The sequence below is a fragment of the Accipiter gentilis genome, chromosome W (assembly GCF_929443795.1).
Source record: "Accipiter gentilis chromosome W, bAccGen1.1, whole genome shotgun sequence".
NCBI lineage: Eukaryota > Metazoa > Chordata > Aves > Accipitriformes > Accipitridae > Astur > Astur gentilis.
Genome location: NC_064918.1, coordinates 10543667 through 10558950, shown reverse-complemented (window position 1 = coordinate 10558950; position 15284 = coordinate 10543667). Strand labels below are relative to the sequence as shown.

General features: G+C 46.1%; 3 protein-coding genes across 5 annotated transcripts in view; 2 read left to right on the top strand and 1 right to left on the bottom strand.

Annotated features, from left to right (window-relative positions):
* LOC126035318 (uncharacterized) overlaps positions 1-6866 on the top strand; it is a 35987-nt gene extending 29121 nt beyond the window's left edge. The window contains exon 2 of the mRNA XM_049793818.1: positions 6836-6866. The gene's annotated coding sequence lies outside the window, so the exon portion shown is untranslated. The remainder of the gene's footprint in view (positions 1-6835) is intronic.
* The window catches only part of LOC126035240 (uncharacterized), a 375847-nt gene that overhangs the window by 230360 nt on the left and 130203 nt on the right, over positions 1-15284 (top strand). The window contains exon 3 of one of the 2 annotated variants that reach the window (XM_049793518.1): positions 5132-6468. In XM_049793518.1, coding sequence (XP_049649475.1) covers positions 5479-6468 — 990 coding nt within the window. In that variant the 5' untranslated portion in view covers positions 5132-5478. Of the gene's footprint in view, positions 1-3563; positions 6469-15284 lie in introns of both variants that reach the window. The other variant, XM_049793520.1, reaches the window with a different exon arrangement.
* LOC126035241 (zinc finger SWIM domain-containing protein 6-like) overlaps positions 1-15284 on the bottom strand; it is a 185916-nt gene that overhangs the window by 133609 nt on the left and 37023 nt on the right. The gene's annotated exons all lie outside the window — the stretch shown is intronic.

Genomic DNA, 15284 nt, shown 5'->3' with positions numbered 1-15284 from the left:
GCTGCAGGGGGACAGCCTGCCTCACCATGGTCTTCACCATGGGCTGCAGGGGAATCTCTGCTCTGGTGCCTGGAGCATCTCCTCCCCCTCCTTCTTCACTGACCCTGGTGTCTGCAGGATTGTTTCTCTTACATGTTCTCACTCCTTTCTCTGGCTGCCATTTCTGTCTGTCCCAGCAACTTTTTTCCTTCGTAAAAATGTTATCACAGAGACGTTACCACTATTGCTGATTGGCTCGGCCTTGGCCGGCGGCGGGTCCGTCTTAGAGCCGGCTGGTATCGCCTCTGTCGGACACAGGGGAAGCTTCCAGCAGCTTCTTACAGAAGCCACCCCTGTAACCCCCCCCGCTAACAAAACCTTGCCATGCAAAGCCAATACATAAGTCTATACAGGGTAGATGTATATCAAGTCTGAACGCTCTCAACAGAAGAAAAAAGTTTTTGTACCTTTCCAGGCATGCTCAAGAACTGCATAACTTTCACTGAACTGATTAAAAGCCACAGATTCCCTTCACCTGCTATGCTTTTCACTCTAAAATACCTGCCAATTATGGTACAGTTCCAAGTTTAATATTTTATTTCAGGCATAGAAAACTTCAAATGATGACCAAGATGCAGCACATGCATATTTTATCTCATTTTCTGAGGAAATACATTTTCTTCTAAATGACCAGGTTGATTGAAGCTATTCCAACTTTCAGATGAGGTTTCTCCTCTGTGTTCCATTCAATCTCCCCACATGCATCAAATTAAAGCATGCTTAATCAAGATGCGCCAAACTGTTTTCAGAATAACCAGAATGAAAAAAGATATTAAAAATTTTGCAGTCATCAGGAATGTATTTCAAGTTTTTAGCAATTAAGAGTTGAAGGATTTCAAAAGGTTCACAACCACTGCATCTAATGCACATTTTGCTTACAAATAAAGGTCTAAATCTCAACTGTCTTTGTGGCATCTTCATAATAAACAGCACAGGGTTCAGTTTTGCTTTTGCCTTTGCCTTTTCTTCTTGTCATGACTACACGGTGGCGGGGAAGGAAGAGAAGAAAATGCACTGAAACCATCATGAAGTTCAATGAGAAATACAACATGGACTTGTATATTAACCATATTTCATCGTTCAAGATAGATGTTTCCTTCTTTTAAGGAAGCTGGTATTTCCAAAACTGATGCACTGCTTTGAATGTGAATGCTTAGTAAATCCAGAAAACGGTCTAAGTCAAGAATAGCCACTCCTACCTGAAAACAACTTTCATATAGGTGATTCTAGTGAAGAATGCTGAAGCCTCCCAATAGGGAAGGTTTCAATCATTATGCACAAAAAACCTTTTATTTACTTTATTACCTGGGGTGTGGACACATATTTAGCTAACGATCATAAGAGCATTCCAGATGCCTTTTGAAGGCCTTGAACAGAATAAACAAGATGACAAAAAAGAGAAAGATGCCAATTAGAAGAACACAGGTGCACATTCCACGATAAAGAGAACTTGGCACAAAGAACCTCAATTCGGTAGTTTATCCTGACCAATTAGACTGAGACAAGTTTCACATGTTTTAGTTGATATAACCAATTATGTCCTATGTTTATGCACGTGTACAGAGTTCGTATAACCAATTATATCTTATGTTTATGCGCATATACAGTATCGATATAACCAATCATATTTTATGCTTGTGCACGTGTACAGCGACTTTGCAGAATATGTGACTATAAGTATGTGTGTGTTTTAGCAATAGAGGGTTGTCTGTCATCTGCTTTCAAGATTACAGGCGTCCGTCTACTTCAATCTCCTCAAATGGTGACCCCAACGTGATTGCGGGCCGAGAAAACACTGGAATTGCTGGAAGTGCGTCCGGAGGAGAGTCTAGCCGAACGATCGTCTAGCCAGCTGGACTGAGCAGACAACCTCCTCCCAGGAGATCAATCACCCTGCTTGTTTGGAAGTAAGGTGAGCGGCTAGAAGGATTAAAATGGGTGCCCAGATGTCTGTGGAAGAAGGGGCAATTGTACGAATGCTTTCGCATATCCTCTCTGTGAGAGGGATTAAGTATGATTCAAATACTTTACGTATGATGCTGAAGTGGCTTAAGGACCATGGTGCCCCCCACTTCATATGTACAAGTCTTTGAAGTTAAAAATTGGGAAGAAATGGGAAAAGTAATTTGGGACTTTGTATCATGTGCGGATGTGAAGGCTCAGAAAATCTCCGCTATGTGGAGATTGGTGCTGGAACTGTTGAAAGCCCTTAAGGCAGAAAAGGAGGTGGCTGCTGCTGCAACAATTTCAATTGAAGATACCCCGGAAAAAAAGAAAAGTGTGTCTGGCGAGATGGTAAATAATTCGGACAGTGATGAGGAATTAAACACTGAGGGAGATGTCATTAATGGAGGCAGGAATCATAAGCTTACGTGATAAAAGGCGGCATGGGTATCACAGCATCTGCAAAGGAAAAGGCAGCCATAAAGACATTTATGAGGCTGGTTGAAAAAACAGAGACGGATATTAAAAAAGACTCGCCCGTAAAGGAGGTGAGCGGTCAGAAGAGGAGATGGGGTCTACGCTTTCCAAAGAAGAAAAAGCGGTAGTTAAGCTCCTCCAACATATACTCTCAGAGAGGGGCAAAAAATATGATAAAGCTTGTTTAAAGCGGCTTCTACAATGGAGCAAGGACAGAAACCTTTTAATTAGTGTGGGTACAGCTTTTGAGCTTAGTACCTGGAAAGCTATCGGAACCTCCCTATGGGATGAAATTAGTGATGGGTCTAAAGAAGTTAAAGGTCTTGCAACTTTATGGAAATTGATTAAGACAACTCTGAAAGAAATGAAAGCAGATCGTAAAGCGGCTGTGGCTGCTTTTGCTGCTCTCTCTCCAACTGCGAGCAAAGGGGAAAAGCGGGGAGAAAAACATAATGCAGCGAGAGAGACTTTTTAGAGCTTGTCCGCCTGCTCTTGTGCCCTTGACTTCTGCTCCACTCCCTGTGACTGCCAATATTAATCACCTATCTGACAGTTCCCAAGCCTCCCTAACCGTACAATTAAAGGAAACCCTACAGAATCAGGAAGCGAGTAAAAATCCGCCTACGAGAAAACAGCCCCGCGATACCACCGTTCAACCTGAACAAATTATACCTAGCATATACCCTGATTCAAATAATGTAAATGAGGATTTGGCTACTATAATACTAGAGCAAAAAGAGAAAATGTTAGAATTGCTGGAGGAAATGCGAAAAAGAGATGGGGTAAATGTAGGCAACCGTTGACGAAAAAAGCATATCAAAAAGGAGCAAATGCGATCGTAGAAACTATGGACTCCTTTGCTAAATTAGTGGGTAAGGCGGAAGAGAAATCCCCCAAGGATAAAATGCAGGAATTGATTGATCTGTGTTCAAAAAGGGGAAATAATGCCCAAAGAGGGAGAAGGGTTTAAACGAAGACCTACAGTGGATTCAACCTTATTGTGGTATTACAAATACAGACTGTATTGGGTCTGGCTGAGATGGAGTTAATACTCCCCATAGCAGCCCTCATAGCGCTGTGCTCTGCATCAGTAGCTAGAAAAGGTGTTGATAGCACACCAGTGTTTTGGCTACTGCTGAGCAGTGCTGGCACAGCATCAAGGCTGGCTCTCCAACATTTTTGCCCTCCCCTCAATGGCAGGCTGGGGCAGGGCAAGATCTTGGGACGGGACATAACCAGGACAGCTGACCTAAACTAACCAAACAGATATTCCATACCATATGACGTCAGCTCAGATATAAAAGCTAAGTGAAGGGAGACGGAAGGGGGGGGCATTTTTGTCTTCCGGAGCAACCACTACGCATACTGAAGCCCTGCTTCCCAGGAAGTGGCCAGACATCGCCTGCTGATGGGAAGTAGAGATTAACATCATTTGTTTTTTCTTTGCTTTTCACGAGCGACCTATGCTGTCATTTTATTAAACTGTCCTTATCTTGACCCACGAGCCTTTTGTTATATTTTCTCTCCCCCGTCCAGCTGAGGAGGGGGAGTGATAGAGCGGATTTGGTGGGCACCTGGCATCCAACCAGGGTCAACCCACCACAGTCCTTTTTGGCCCCCAACATGGGGCACGACAACGGCAGTTTTGCATTAAGCGTTCTAACCTAGTTATTAAGTGGCAAGCTCTTGTGCAGGTCACAGAGCTTGTTAGCTGCTTGCTTATCTCTAGCTTGCTGAGTTTGGGAACATGTTAATGCAAATAATGGCTGTGTGCTTTGTCCTGGCACTGATGGCTTTGTTGTGCTGTGGGAGCTATCCTGTGGGGAGAATGAAGGAACGTGGGAACGTGCTAATACAAATAGTGTCTATGTGTTTTGTCCTGGCACTGATGGCTTTGCTGTGTTGTGGGAGCTATCTTGTGGAGGAGATGAGGGAATACATCTCCCTCTCCCTACCAGGCATTGATGTGAATGGTTTTATTATGCAGGCTCCCGAGGTCCTTGTTCACCCTTATGTGAGCTGTTTAATACTAATAATTAATACTGGTGGCATATTATGGGTATTGTGGAACCTGGTCTCGTCCTGGTATAAGAGGAGGCAAGTTTTAGGTGAGGCAATATTGAAATGTGCCCTCAAGTGACCAGTCCCTGGGTGGCAGGGTATATGGAAGGATTTGGGCAGATTCCTAGGACGGTTATCACCTCCCATAATCTGGGAATTTACACCCGAACAGGCAAGTAACCCTGGCAAACTGACACGCCACCTGATAGAAGGGTGCCTTGCCTATCCCAATGAAAACCAGCAGCTTCTCGCACTGTACTGGGGCCTGGCCTATGCCTACCGAGCCACAGTTCAACACTCTCAGAGGACAATGGTTGACGCAGGGACCCAGACTGCATCTAAGGACACCATGCTCGAGATAGGGACCCAAACAACAACTACAGTAATTGCCCCAGTAGTGAAACGGAAACAGTGGACAAGGAGATCAACGGGTCCATACCATCGGTTAGTGAGGGAAGAAGAAGAAGAGGAAAGGCTTGATTTAGAAGCTGGTCCTTCGATAAAGAAATTGGAGGAAGGAGTGAGGGAACTTAAACAAGAAGCAGAAACTACCCGGTCCCTGACGTCCTCAGAACTTCGGGACTGCGGAAAGATTACAGCAGCCAGCCAGGTGAGCGGATTGCTGCCTGGCTGCTCTGATGCTGGGATAATGGGGCCGACAGTCAGCAACTGGAAGGCAAGGAAGCCCAACAGCTGGGATCCCTCGCTAGAAACTGGGGAATTGAAAGAGGAATTGGAAAAGAGGCAGCAATTTGCAGTCTCTGGAGCCGGCTCCTCTCAAGTGTGAGGGCAAGATATCCATTCAAGGAAGATCTTGTAAATTCATCAGAAAAGTGGACTACTGCAGATGAAGGCATCCAGTACCTGAGAGAGTTAGGAGTGGTGGAAGTCATCTACAGTGATCTAGATGACGAGGAAGTTTCCAAAGACCCAGAGGATGTCCTGTGCACATGGGCCATGTGGCGAAAGGTGATTCAAGGTGCCCCAGCATCATATTCTAACAGCTTGGCAGCGATATATTGTCCAGATATGGAAACACCAACTGTGGAGAAAGTGTTGTCTTGGCTCCAAAACTTTGAGGAAAATCTCTGTGTCTCCTCATCCCTACAGGACAGTGCCTTGGCTGTTAGGGATGCTCCAAGAAATCAGTCCTCTCCTGCCCCAGTCAGAGGGAAAGGGAGCCCAAGGCGTATGCCACGTGGTACACTCTGGTTCTTCCTGCGTGACCAAGGGGAGGACATGAGGAAGTGGGATGGTGAACCCACCTTTAAGCTGGAAGCCCGCGTACGTGAACTGAGAGGGAAGACAGCTGTTAAGAAGGGGTCACCCAAGAAGAAGGCTGTCAGCGTTGTTGCTGTAGAGGCCCAAGAAAGCAATCAGCGATCCTCCAAGCATACAAAAACTGAAACCACCTCCCTTGATTCTGGTGAGGGGACTTCTGGTCTGGTACCGCAAGGGTCGGACAGTGAATACTCTGATGAGGAACAGCAATACAGGGCCCCTGCCTTTGGCCAGGAGGAGGAAAGGGATGACCGGATATACTGGACTGTGTGGATTCGATGGCCTGGCACATCAGACCCACAGAAGTATAAGGCTTTGGTAGACACTGGTGCACAGTGTACGCTGGTGCCATCAGGATACAGGGGCACGGAACCCATCTGGATCTCTGGAGTGACAGGGGGATGCCAAGAATTGTCTATATTGGAGGCTGAAGTGAGCTTGACAGGGGACAAGTGGGAAAAGCACTCCATTGTGACCGGCCCAGAGGCCCCTTGTATCCTTGGCATAGACTACCTCAAGAGAGGGTACTTCAAGGACCCAAAGGGGTACCGGTGGGCTTTTGGTGTAGCCACTGTAAATGCAGAGAAGATCAAACAGCTATCTACCCTGCGTGGTCTCTCGGAAGATCCCTTCATTGTGGGATTGCTGCAAGTTGAAGAACAGCAGGTGCCAATCGCTACCAGGACGGTGCGCTGTCGGCAATACCGGACAAACCGAGACTCCCTGGCTCCCATCCATGAGCTGATTCATCACCTAGAGAGCCAAGGAGTCATCAGCAAGACTCGCTCACCCTATAATACTACCATATGGCCAGTGCAATAGTCTGATGGAGGGTGGAGGTTAACAGTAGATTATCGCGGCCTGAATGAAGTGACACTGCCATTGAGTGCTGCTGTACCAGACATGTTAGAACTCCAATATGAACTGGCATCAAAGGCAGCCATGTGGCATGCTACAATTGATATTGCCAATGCATTTTTCTCCATTCCTTTGGCAGCAGAGTGCAGGCCACAGTTTGCTTTCACGTGGAGAGGTATCCAATACACCTGGAATCGGCTGCCCCAGGGGTGGAAGCACAGCCCTACCACTTGTCATGGACTAATCCAAATGGCACTGGAACAGGGCGATGCCCCTGAACTTTTACAATACATAGATGACATCATTGTGTGGGGCAACGAGGCAGAAGAAGTGTTTGAGAACGGAAAAAGAATAATTCCGATTCTTCTGAAAGCTGGTTTCGCCATAAAGAAAAGTAAGGTCAAGGGACCTGCACAAGAGATTCAGTTCTTGGGAATAAAATGGCAGGTTGGTCGCCGCCATGTCCCTATGGATGTGCTTAACAAGATAGCAACTATGTCTCCACCAGCTAACAAGAAAGAAACACAAGCTTTCCTAGGCCTTGTGGGGTTCTGGAGAATGCATATTCCAGGTTATAGTCAGCTTGTGAGACCTCTCTATCGAGTAATGCGGAAAAAGAACTATTTTGAATGGGGCCCCGAACAACAACAAGCCTTTGAGCATATCAGACAGGAAATAGCTCGTGCAGTAGCTCTTGGGCCCGTCTGAACAAGACCAGATGTACAAAATGTACTCTACACTGCAGCTGGGGAGCATGGTCTCACCTGGATCCTGTGGCAAAAAACACCAGGAGAAACCCGAGGTCGACCATTAGGGTTTTGGAGTCGGGGGTACCGAGGATCAGAAGCTCACTACACCCCAAATGAAAAAGAGATACTAGCAGCATATGAGGGGGTTCGAGCCGCTTCAGAAGTTGTTGGTACAGAAACATATCTCCTCTTGGCAACACGATTGCCCGTGCTACACTGGATGTTCAAAGGAAACATCCCCTCTCCACATCATGCAACCAGCGCTACATAGAGTAAGTGGATAGCATTGATCACGCAACGGGCTCGACTGGGGAAATCTAACCGCCCAGGAATTCTGGAAGAGATCATGGAATGGCCAGAAGGCAGAGATTTTGGAGCATCACCTGAGGAGGTGACTCGTGCCCAAGAGGCACCAACATATAATGAGTTATCAGAAGACGAAAGGTGTTATGCTTTCTTTACTGATGGATCCTGTCGTGTGGTAGGGAACCATCGGAAGTGGAAAGCTGCTGTGTGGAGTCCCACACGACAAGTCATGGAGGCCACTGAAGGAGAAGGCGAGTCAAGTCAGTTTGCAGAAGTGAAAGCCATCCAACTGGCTCTAGACATTGCTGAACGAGAGAAGTGGCCGGTACTCTACCTCTATACCGACTCCTGGATGGTGGCTAATGCCCTGTGGGGGTGCCTACGGCAGTGGAAGAAGACCAATTGGCAATGCAGGGGTAAACCCATCTGGTCAGCAGCATTGTGGCAGGACATTGCTGCCCGTGTAGAACACATGACTCTAAAGGTACGTCATGTAGATGCTCACGTGCCCAAAAGCCGTGCCACTGAAGAACATCGAAATAATGAACAGGTAGACAAGGCTGCCAAAAGAGAAATAGCTCAGGTGGACCTGGACTGGGACCGTAAGGGTGAGCTATTTGTAGCTCGATGGGCCCATGAGACATCGGGACATCTAGGGAGAGATGCAACATATAGGTGGGCTCGTGATCGAGGGGTGGACCTGACCATGGAGGCCATCACACAGGTCACTCATGAATGTGAAACATGTGCTGCAATCAAACGAGCCACCAGAGTAAAGTTTCCCTGGAACAGAGGGCGGTGGCTGGGTTTTTCATATGGCAAGGCCTGGCAAATTGACTACATTGGACCACTGCCACGAACACGCCAAGGCAAGCGCTACATACTCACCATGGTGGAAGCAACTACTGGTTGGCTAGAAACATATCCTGCAAACCATGCCACTGCCCGAAACACCATCTTAGGCCTCAAAAGGCAAATTTTATGGCGACATGGTACCCCAGAAAGAATTGAATCAGACAATGGGACTCATTTCCAAAGTAACCTCATAAGCTCCTGGGCAAAGAAACACCGCATTGAGTGGGTGTACCACATACCCTATCACCGACAAGTATCTGGAAAAATTGAGAGATATAATGGACTGTTGAAGACTACGTTGAGAGCGCTAGGCAATGGGACATGGAAGCATTGGGATACAAATTTAGCAGAAGCCACTTGGCTAGTTAACACTAGAGGATCTGCTAACCGTCCTGGTCCTGCCCAAACAAAACCCCTACATACTGTGGGAGGAGATAAGGTCCCTGTGGTGCACATGGGGAAGTGGCTGGGGAAGGAAGTGTGGATTTCTCCTCCCATGGGAAAGGCAAACCCATTCATGGGATTGTCTTTGCTCAAGGACCTGAGTGTACTTGTTGGGTAATGCGGAAGGATGGGGAGACCCACTGTGTGCCTCAAGGACATTTAACCTTGGGGGAAAAATAATCTGTGATGTGAGTTGTATGTTGCAGGAAGTAATGTAGCAGGAATGACCTGAACTGCAGAGGAGTGAACTTCGCAAGGAACCAGACAAGTGCATCGGTGACCCAAACCAAGCCGATGTTGGTGCCCAACGATTGAACGTACTGCTTCTCAAGTCCTGACCACTCATCTTGATGGATGGGGCCCAAGTCATAACCTGTGTGTGAACATCTGAAGGAGTGGAAGAAGCCCATGTAACATCTATCTCTTAAAGGACAGGGGATAGTAATTAATAAGAATGTATAAATCTGTTCATTGGGTATAAAAGTGGTTGAAGTATGTAGTTTCAGTTGTAAATGTTGGCAGGAAAGGATTTCAGTAATAAGAATTAAATACAATAGTATGGTTAGAAGATATCTGTATTAAATTATGTGGGACCTGAGCAGGACGCAAATGGTATGGAATAAGGGGTGGAGATTGTATTGGGTCTGGCTGAGATGGAGTTAGTACTCCCTTTAGCAGCCCTCATAGCACTGTGCTCTGCATCAGTAGCTAGAAAGGTGTTGATAACACACCAGCGTTTTGGCTACTGCTGAGCAGTGCTGGCACAGCATCAAGGCTGTCTCTCCAACATTTTTGCCCTCCCCTCAATGGCAGGCTGGGGCAGGGCAAGATCTTGGGACGGGACATAACCAGGACAGCTGACCTAAACTAACCAAACAGATATTCCATACCATATGACGTCAGCTCAGATATAAAAGCTAAGTGAAGGGAGACGGAAGGGGGGGGCATTTTTGTCTTCCGGAGCAACCACTACGCGTACTGAAGCCCTGCTTCCTGAGAAGTGGCCAGACATTGCCTGCTGATGGGATGTAGAGATTAACATCATTTGTTTTTTCTTTGCTTTTTGCGCACGACCTTTGCTATCATTTTATTAAACTGTCCTTATCTTGACCCACGAGCCTTTTGTTATATTTTCTCTCCCCCGTCCAGCTGAGGAGGGGGAGTGATAGAGCGGCTTTGGTGGGCAACTGGCATCCAACCAGGGTCAACCTTGCGGGGCAGCAATAGCTTAACTTCTGCAATACAACTAAGTGCACCAGGGCGGCAAGCCTTGGCAGCAATTGAACAAAAAATCACATCATCCATGTCTGGCAGATACGTTCCTGATTTTCCCATAAATTTGAAACCTTATGCTGAGATTGATTTGGAACACACTGACTGTAGTAAGAAGCATGACAGTGACACCAGTGATTGATCCACATCGGTTAATGCCATGAGACAGTAAGAATGCTTGGGTGTCACTAGCTAAAGCTATTAATCAAACCTCTTTTTGTGTGTCATTGGCATTACCTGAACAGTCTTTTATTCTTATGTATTTTATTAGGTACAATGTTGCTTTTACTGTGTTTAATTAGCTGTGTTCATAGATCTTTGCAAAGGGCAATACAGCAGGTGTTAATTGACGAAACACAAAAAGGGGGAGTAGGGAATCTCTCTCCACAAGAAAAGTTAGCTAAAGCCAAAATTAGGGGTAAGGTCATGGTTTTAGCTAAGAATCTAGAAACAGGGCAATGGGAAGGTCCATTTCCATTAATAACCTGGGGGCGAGGTTATGCTTGTGTTTCCACAGATACAGGCCCACGACGGACTCCCACTTGATTTGTACGATCATCATCATCTGGAACATCCTAGATGGTGCGGCAATATGAATACCACCTCAGCCAAAAACTAACGTGTAGGTCACCTTGGCCAACATGACAGGTCAAGATTCTCTGTGCATTGCAACCGCATCACAAAGCCCATGAATCAATAGACAGGATGGGTATGACTCGTGCAGCGTGCCTGGCCAGCGAGCGCATGCGTCATAGGCTCCCCATTTTGCAACTTGAGGTGGATTTTGGCACCCGCTGGCCATGTGTGCTGAAATCCGTTCCTCTACAAATGTATAAATACCGGGATTTTCTGAAGAGCATCAGGCTGGTTTACGGCAAGGCCATCGTTGCAAGATTACAGGCGTCCGTCTACTTCAATCTCCTCACTGGGTCAGTGTTATTCTTGGGAAGATACTATTAAAGGACACCTCTTAAAGACTCAGACTAGTCAATTTTGTGCCTGTTGTTTCTGCCTAAGTATTCTGACCTAAAACAGATCCAATACCTGTATCCTGAATCTGTAAGAGATGCAACTTGATGGAAGCCTATCAAATCACTTTACACTCTAAGCGTACACTCTAAGCTCTTCTGGGATGCAATTAGCAGAAAATGCATTGTGAAAGTAATTTCATGACTACATGCTCCTAGCTGGCACCCAATTTTATTTTATCTTTAAAGATAGATGCATTTAAAGAGACTGCTGGATGAACTAAACCTACCACCTTAACAGCATAACTGTGTATTGGGTTTACATGGCAAGGTTTTGGTACGAGGGGGGCTACAGGGGTGGCTTCTGTGAGAAGCTGCTAGAAGCTTCCCCTATGTCCGATAGAGCCAGTGCTGGCCGGCTCCAAGACGGACCTGCCGCTGGCCAAGGACGAGCCAATCAGCAACAGTGGTAGCACCTCTGGGATAACATATTTAAGAAGGGGGAAAAACTGCTGCGCAACAGCAGCCGGGAGAGAGGAGTGAGAATATGTGAGAGAAACAAGTCTGCAGACACCAAGGTCAGTGAAGGAAGGGGAGGAGGTACTCCAAGCGCCAGAGCAGAGATTCCCCTGCAGTCTGTGGTAAAGATCACAGTGAGGCAGGCTGTCCCCCTGCAGCCCATGGAGGTTAACAGTGAAGCAGACACCCACTCTGCAGCCTGTGGAGGACCCCACACTGAGGCAGGTGGATGTGCCCCAAAGGAGGCTGTGACCCCATGGAGAGCCTGTGACCCCATGGAGAGCCTGTGCTGAAGCAGGCTCCTGGCAGGACCTGCGGATCTGTGGAAAGAGAGGAGCCTACGCTGGAACAGGTTTACTGGCAGGACTTGTGACCCCGTGGGGGACTCACGCTGGAGCAGTGTGCTCCTGAAGGACTGCACACCGTGGAAGGAACCCATGCTGGAGCAGTTCATGAAGAACTGCAGCCCGTGGGAAGGACCCACATTGGGGAAATTCGTGGAGGACTGTCTCCTGTGGGAGGGACCCCACGCTGGAGCAGGGGAAGAGTGTGATGAGCCCTCCCCCTGAGGAGGAAGGAGCGGCAGAGACAATGTGTGACAAACTGACTGCAACCTCCATTCCCTGTCCCCCTAGGCTGCTGGGGGAGGTAGGTAGAGAATCCAGGAGTGAAGCTGTGCCCAGGAAGAAGGGAGGGGTGGGGGGAAGGTGTTTTGAGATTTGGTTTTGTTTCTCATTACCCCACTCTGGTTCGATTGGTAAAAAATTAAGTTAATTTTCCCTGTGTTGAGTCTGTTTTGCCTGTGATGGTAATTGGCGAGTGATCTCTCCCTGTCCTTATGACCCACGAGCTTTTCGTTATATTTTCTCTCCCCTGTCCAGCTGAGGAGGGAGAGTGATAGAGCAGCTTGGTGGGCACGTGGCATCCAGCCAAGGTCAACCCACCAAACTGTCAGTAACTCTCTGGCCTGAATTCAAATAGCACCAAAGTACATTAAACAAACAATTTTAACAATAGCAATCTGAACCCAGTATGACCTCTTCGTCATATCTTCAAAATTAAAATCCCAAGTTGTCTTAAACTTCTCTACTAGGTCAAACAACCTTGTATAACTTCACACCTACTACAGCAACAAAAACTATGCAAAGGCAGGGCTGGTGGCACATTCATCACTCTGCAGAAATTGCCCTGTGGAAAGTCTCCCAGAGTGACTGGAAAGTAATCCACAGGACTTTACCCCTTGGTGGAAAGCAGTCTGCTGTCTTTTGGAAAGGTGCAAGATAAAGGTCCAAAGAGAGGAAATTACAGCAATCAGCTTCTGGCCATGTACCCACAGGCAGCATTCTCACCTTCAGCTGGTGTGAAGGTATATATGTAATGCTTCTGGAGGGCTTTGGCAAGGATGGCAAGTGCAAGTCAGGATTCCTGAACCAGTTCTGCAAAATTCTGAACTTGTGAGCAAATCTGTATGCAAAGAACTAGGTAAGTTATTCTGGTTTTTGGTGATACTGTTTTTTACTCAGCCCCAGAGTTGTGATGAGAACATCCACTGTGAGCTGTCTGTTCCATTAAGAAACATCAATCCCACTGAGTTTTAAGTTTGGCAGGTTTGAGGAGGCTCGCTCAACTGTAGGGCACAAAAATACCATGCTTTTAACCCTCTTAAATGCCTTTCCAATAAAATAATGGTTTTTTTAATGAGGAAAAAAAAAATGTTTTCTGCAGATTAAAGACAAAACATATTCAGTTATGAATAAAATGTAATTTAAAATACTTTTTCTAGACTAACCTGAATCTGTATCACAACCTTGGATTTGTGTAAATATAATAATTAAGGTACACACATCCACCCATAGCAGATGAAATAATTTAAGAATTTAATGAAGATAAAGGAAGCCTACAAACACTGTTCCTTTCCTCTTCCCCCACTCAGGTCCTGTAAGCCTTCATCCTTCCTGGGATAGTACTTCTTACACTGAATATAGCTTAGCCGAGCTTCAAAATTTAATGTTCTTGTTTTATTTGACTGTGTTTAAAGAACCTATTGCATTACTCATGGAGACTGTTCTTTTTCCTAGTTGTTGGCTTCATGCGAGCAACAGAACTGCATATAGCTCAGTACGCCATTCTGAACAGCCAGATTCCCTGGCTGTATGTCTTCAAAATAGCAAGGAGGAAGTAGAAGTGGAGGGGTTAAAAGGAAGACAACCATGAAACCAAACTAATTGGTACAAAAACTGAAGGAGTAATATACATAACTGCTCTTCATTCACTAAGTGGACAAGAATTCAAGCTGGTACTTCTTTAACAAACCTGGCTTGCGGAAATCATGGTCAGCTCACAAAGGTATCACATTAAACACCTGTGATCAGCCTAAAACATGATTTGACAGAAAGGAGCCGTCTAATTTTAGAAGACTCTTAGCAGTGTAGCAATGGAGCAGGAAAGATAACAGATTGAGTAACTTCACCTTCCTCAAATGAGGAAATATTTAGTTTAGAAGCCTGGATAAACATGTATAATAAACACCACTGGCAGAGGTTAGGAAAGAAACTAGACACTTCAATTAGGGTCAGAGGTCATGCAGGCTCCTTTCCAGCAGGAGACAACAGAGAGGTAAAGTACCCTACTTAAGCTCTGTACAACTTAAGGACTCAGTCTCTCACTCATGCATGCTGTAAAAGAGTCCAACAGCCACAATCCTCTAGGCAGACCTGTAGGAAGGCTCTACGAAGTGAGCAACCCAGATCAATCCTTCCACATCAAAACAGGCTACTGTTGAAAGCAAGCCTTGTTGATAAGCTTTAATCTCCCCCAGTGCAAGCAATTGAGAAAGCCAAAGCATCCTATCCCAGACAGGCCTGCATAAAGCCCCATGAAATCTCTCTTTATGGTAAAGGGAAGCCATTTCCACCCTGAAAATGGACTCATTTGCACTGTGAAGTGTGCAACAGGGCTTCCAATGCACTTCTTCCCTCCACCAGTTATGGGCAAGCTTAGTGCTGTTAGTTCTGTCCATCTGGAATAGATCACACATCTGCTTTATTCCAGTCCTGAAAACAGAACAATTCAGTAAATATGCCTCACTTACCAGAGCAGCTGTCTGTCATTTAACTTCCACACTATGCAAGTTATACAAAAGCACCAACATTCTACTCAACTGCTGTTCTACTTGGGGAAGTAGTAATGATACTGGAACCCCACAAAAGCTATTTTATACTCTCAGTGAGGTCTATATCAAAAGTACTCAGTCTACAAGCAATAAGGGTTCCCCCCCACCAGCCCTACAAACTCAGCTTGAGTCCTGCTCTGTCATTTCCTTCTCATGCATTACTACCAGTAGTGAAGACCATGCAAGCCAAATGAAGTCTCTGCTATACCATCATGACCCTGCAGCCTCCAGTGAGACTGTTGAGGGGCAACTGATCAAAGCCCAAGAAACAAAGAGGAGATTCCAGCTCATTCTTAGCTATGTTGGCTTAGCAGGCCTAACCAGACAAAAAGCTGTGAA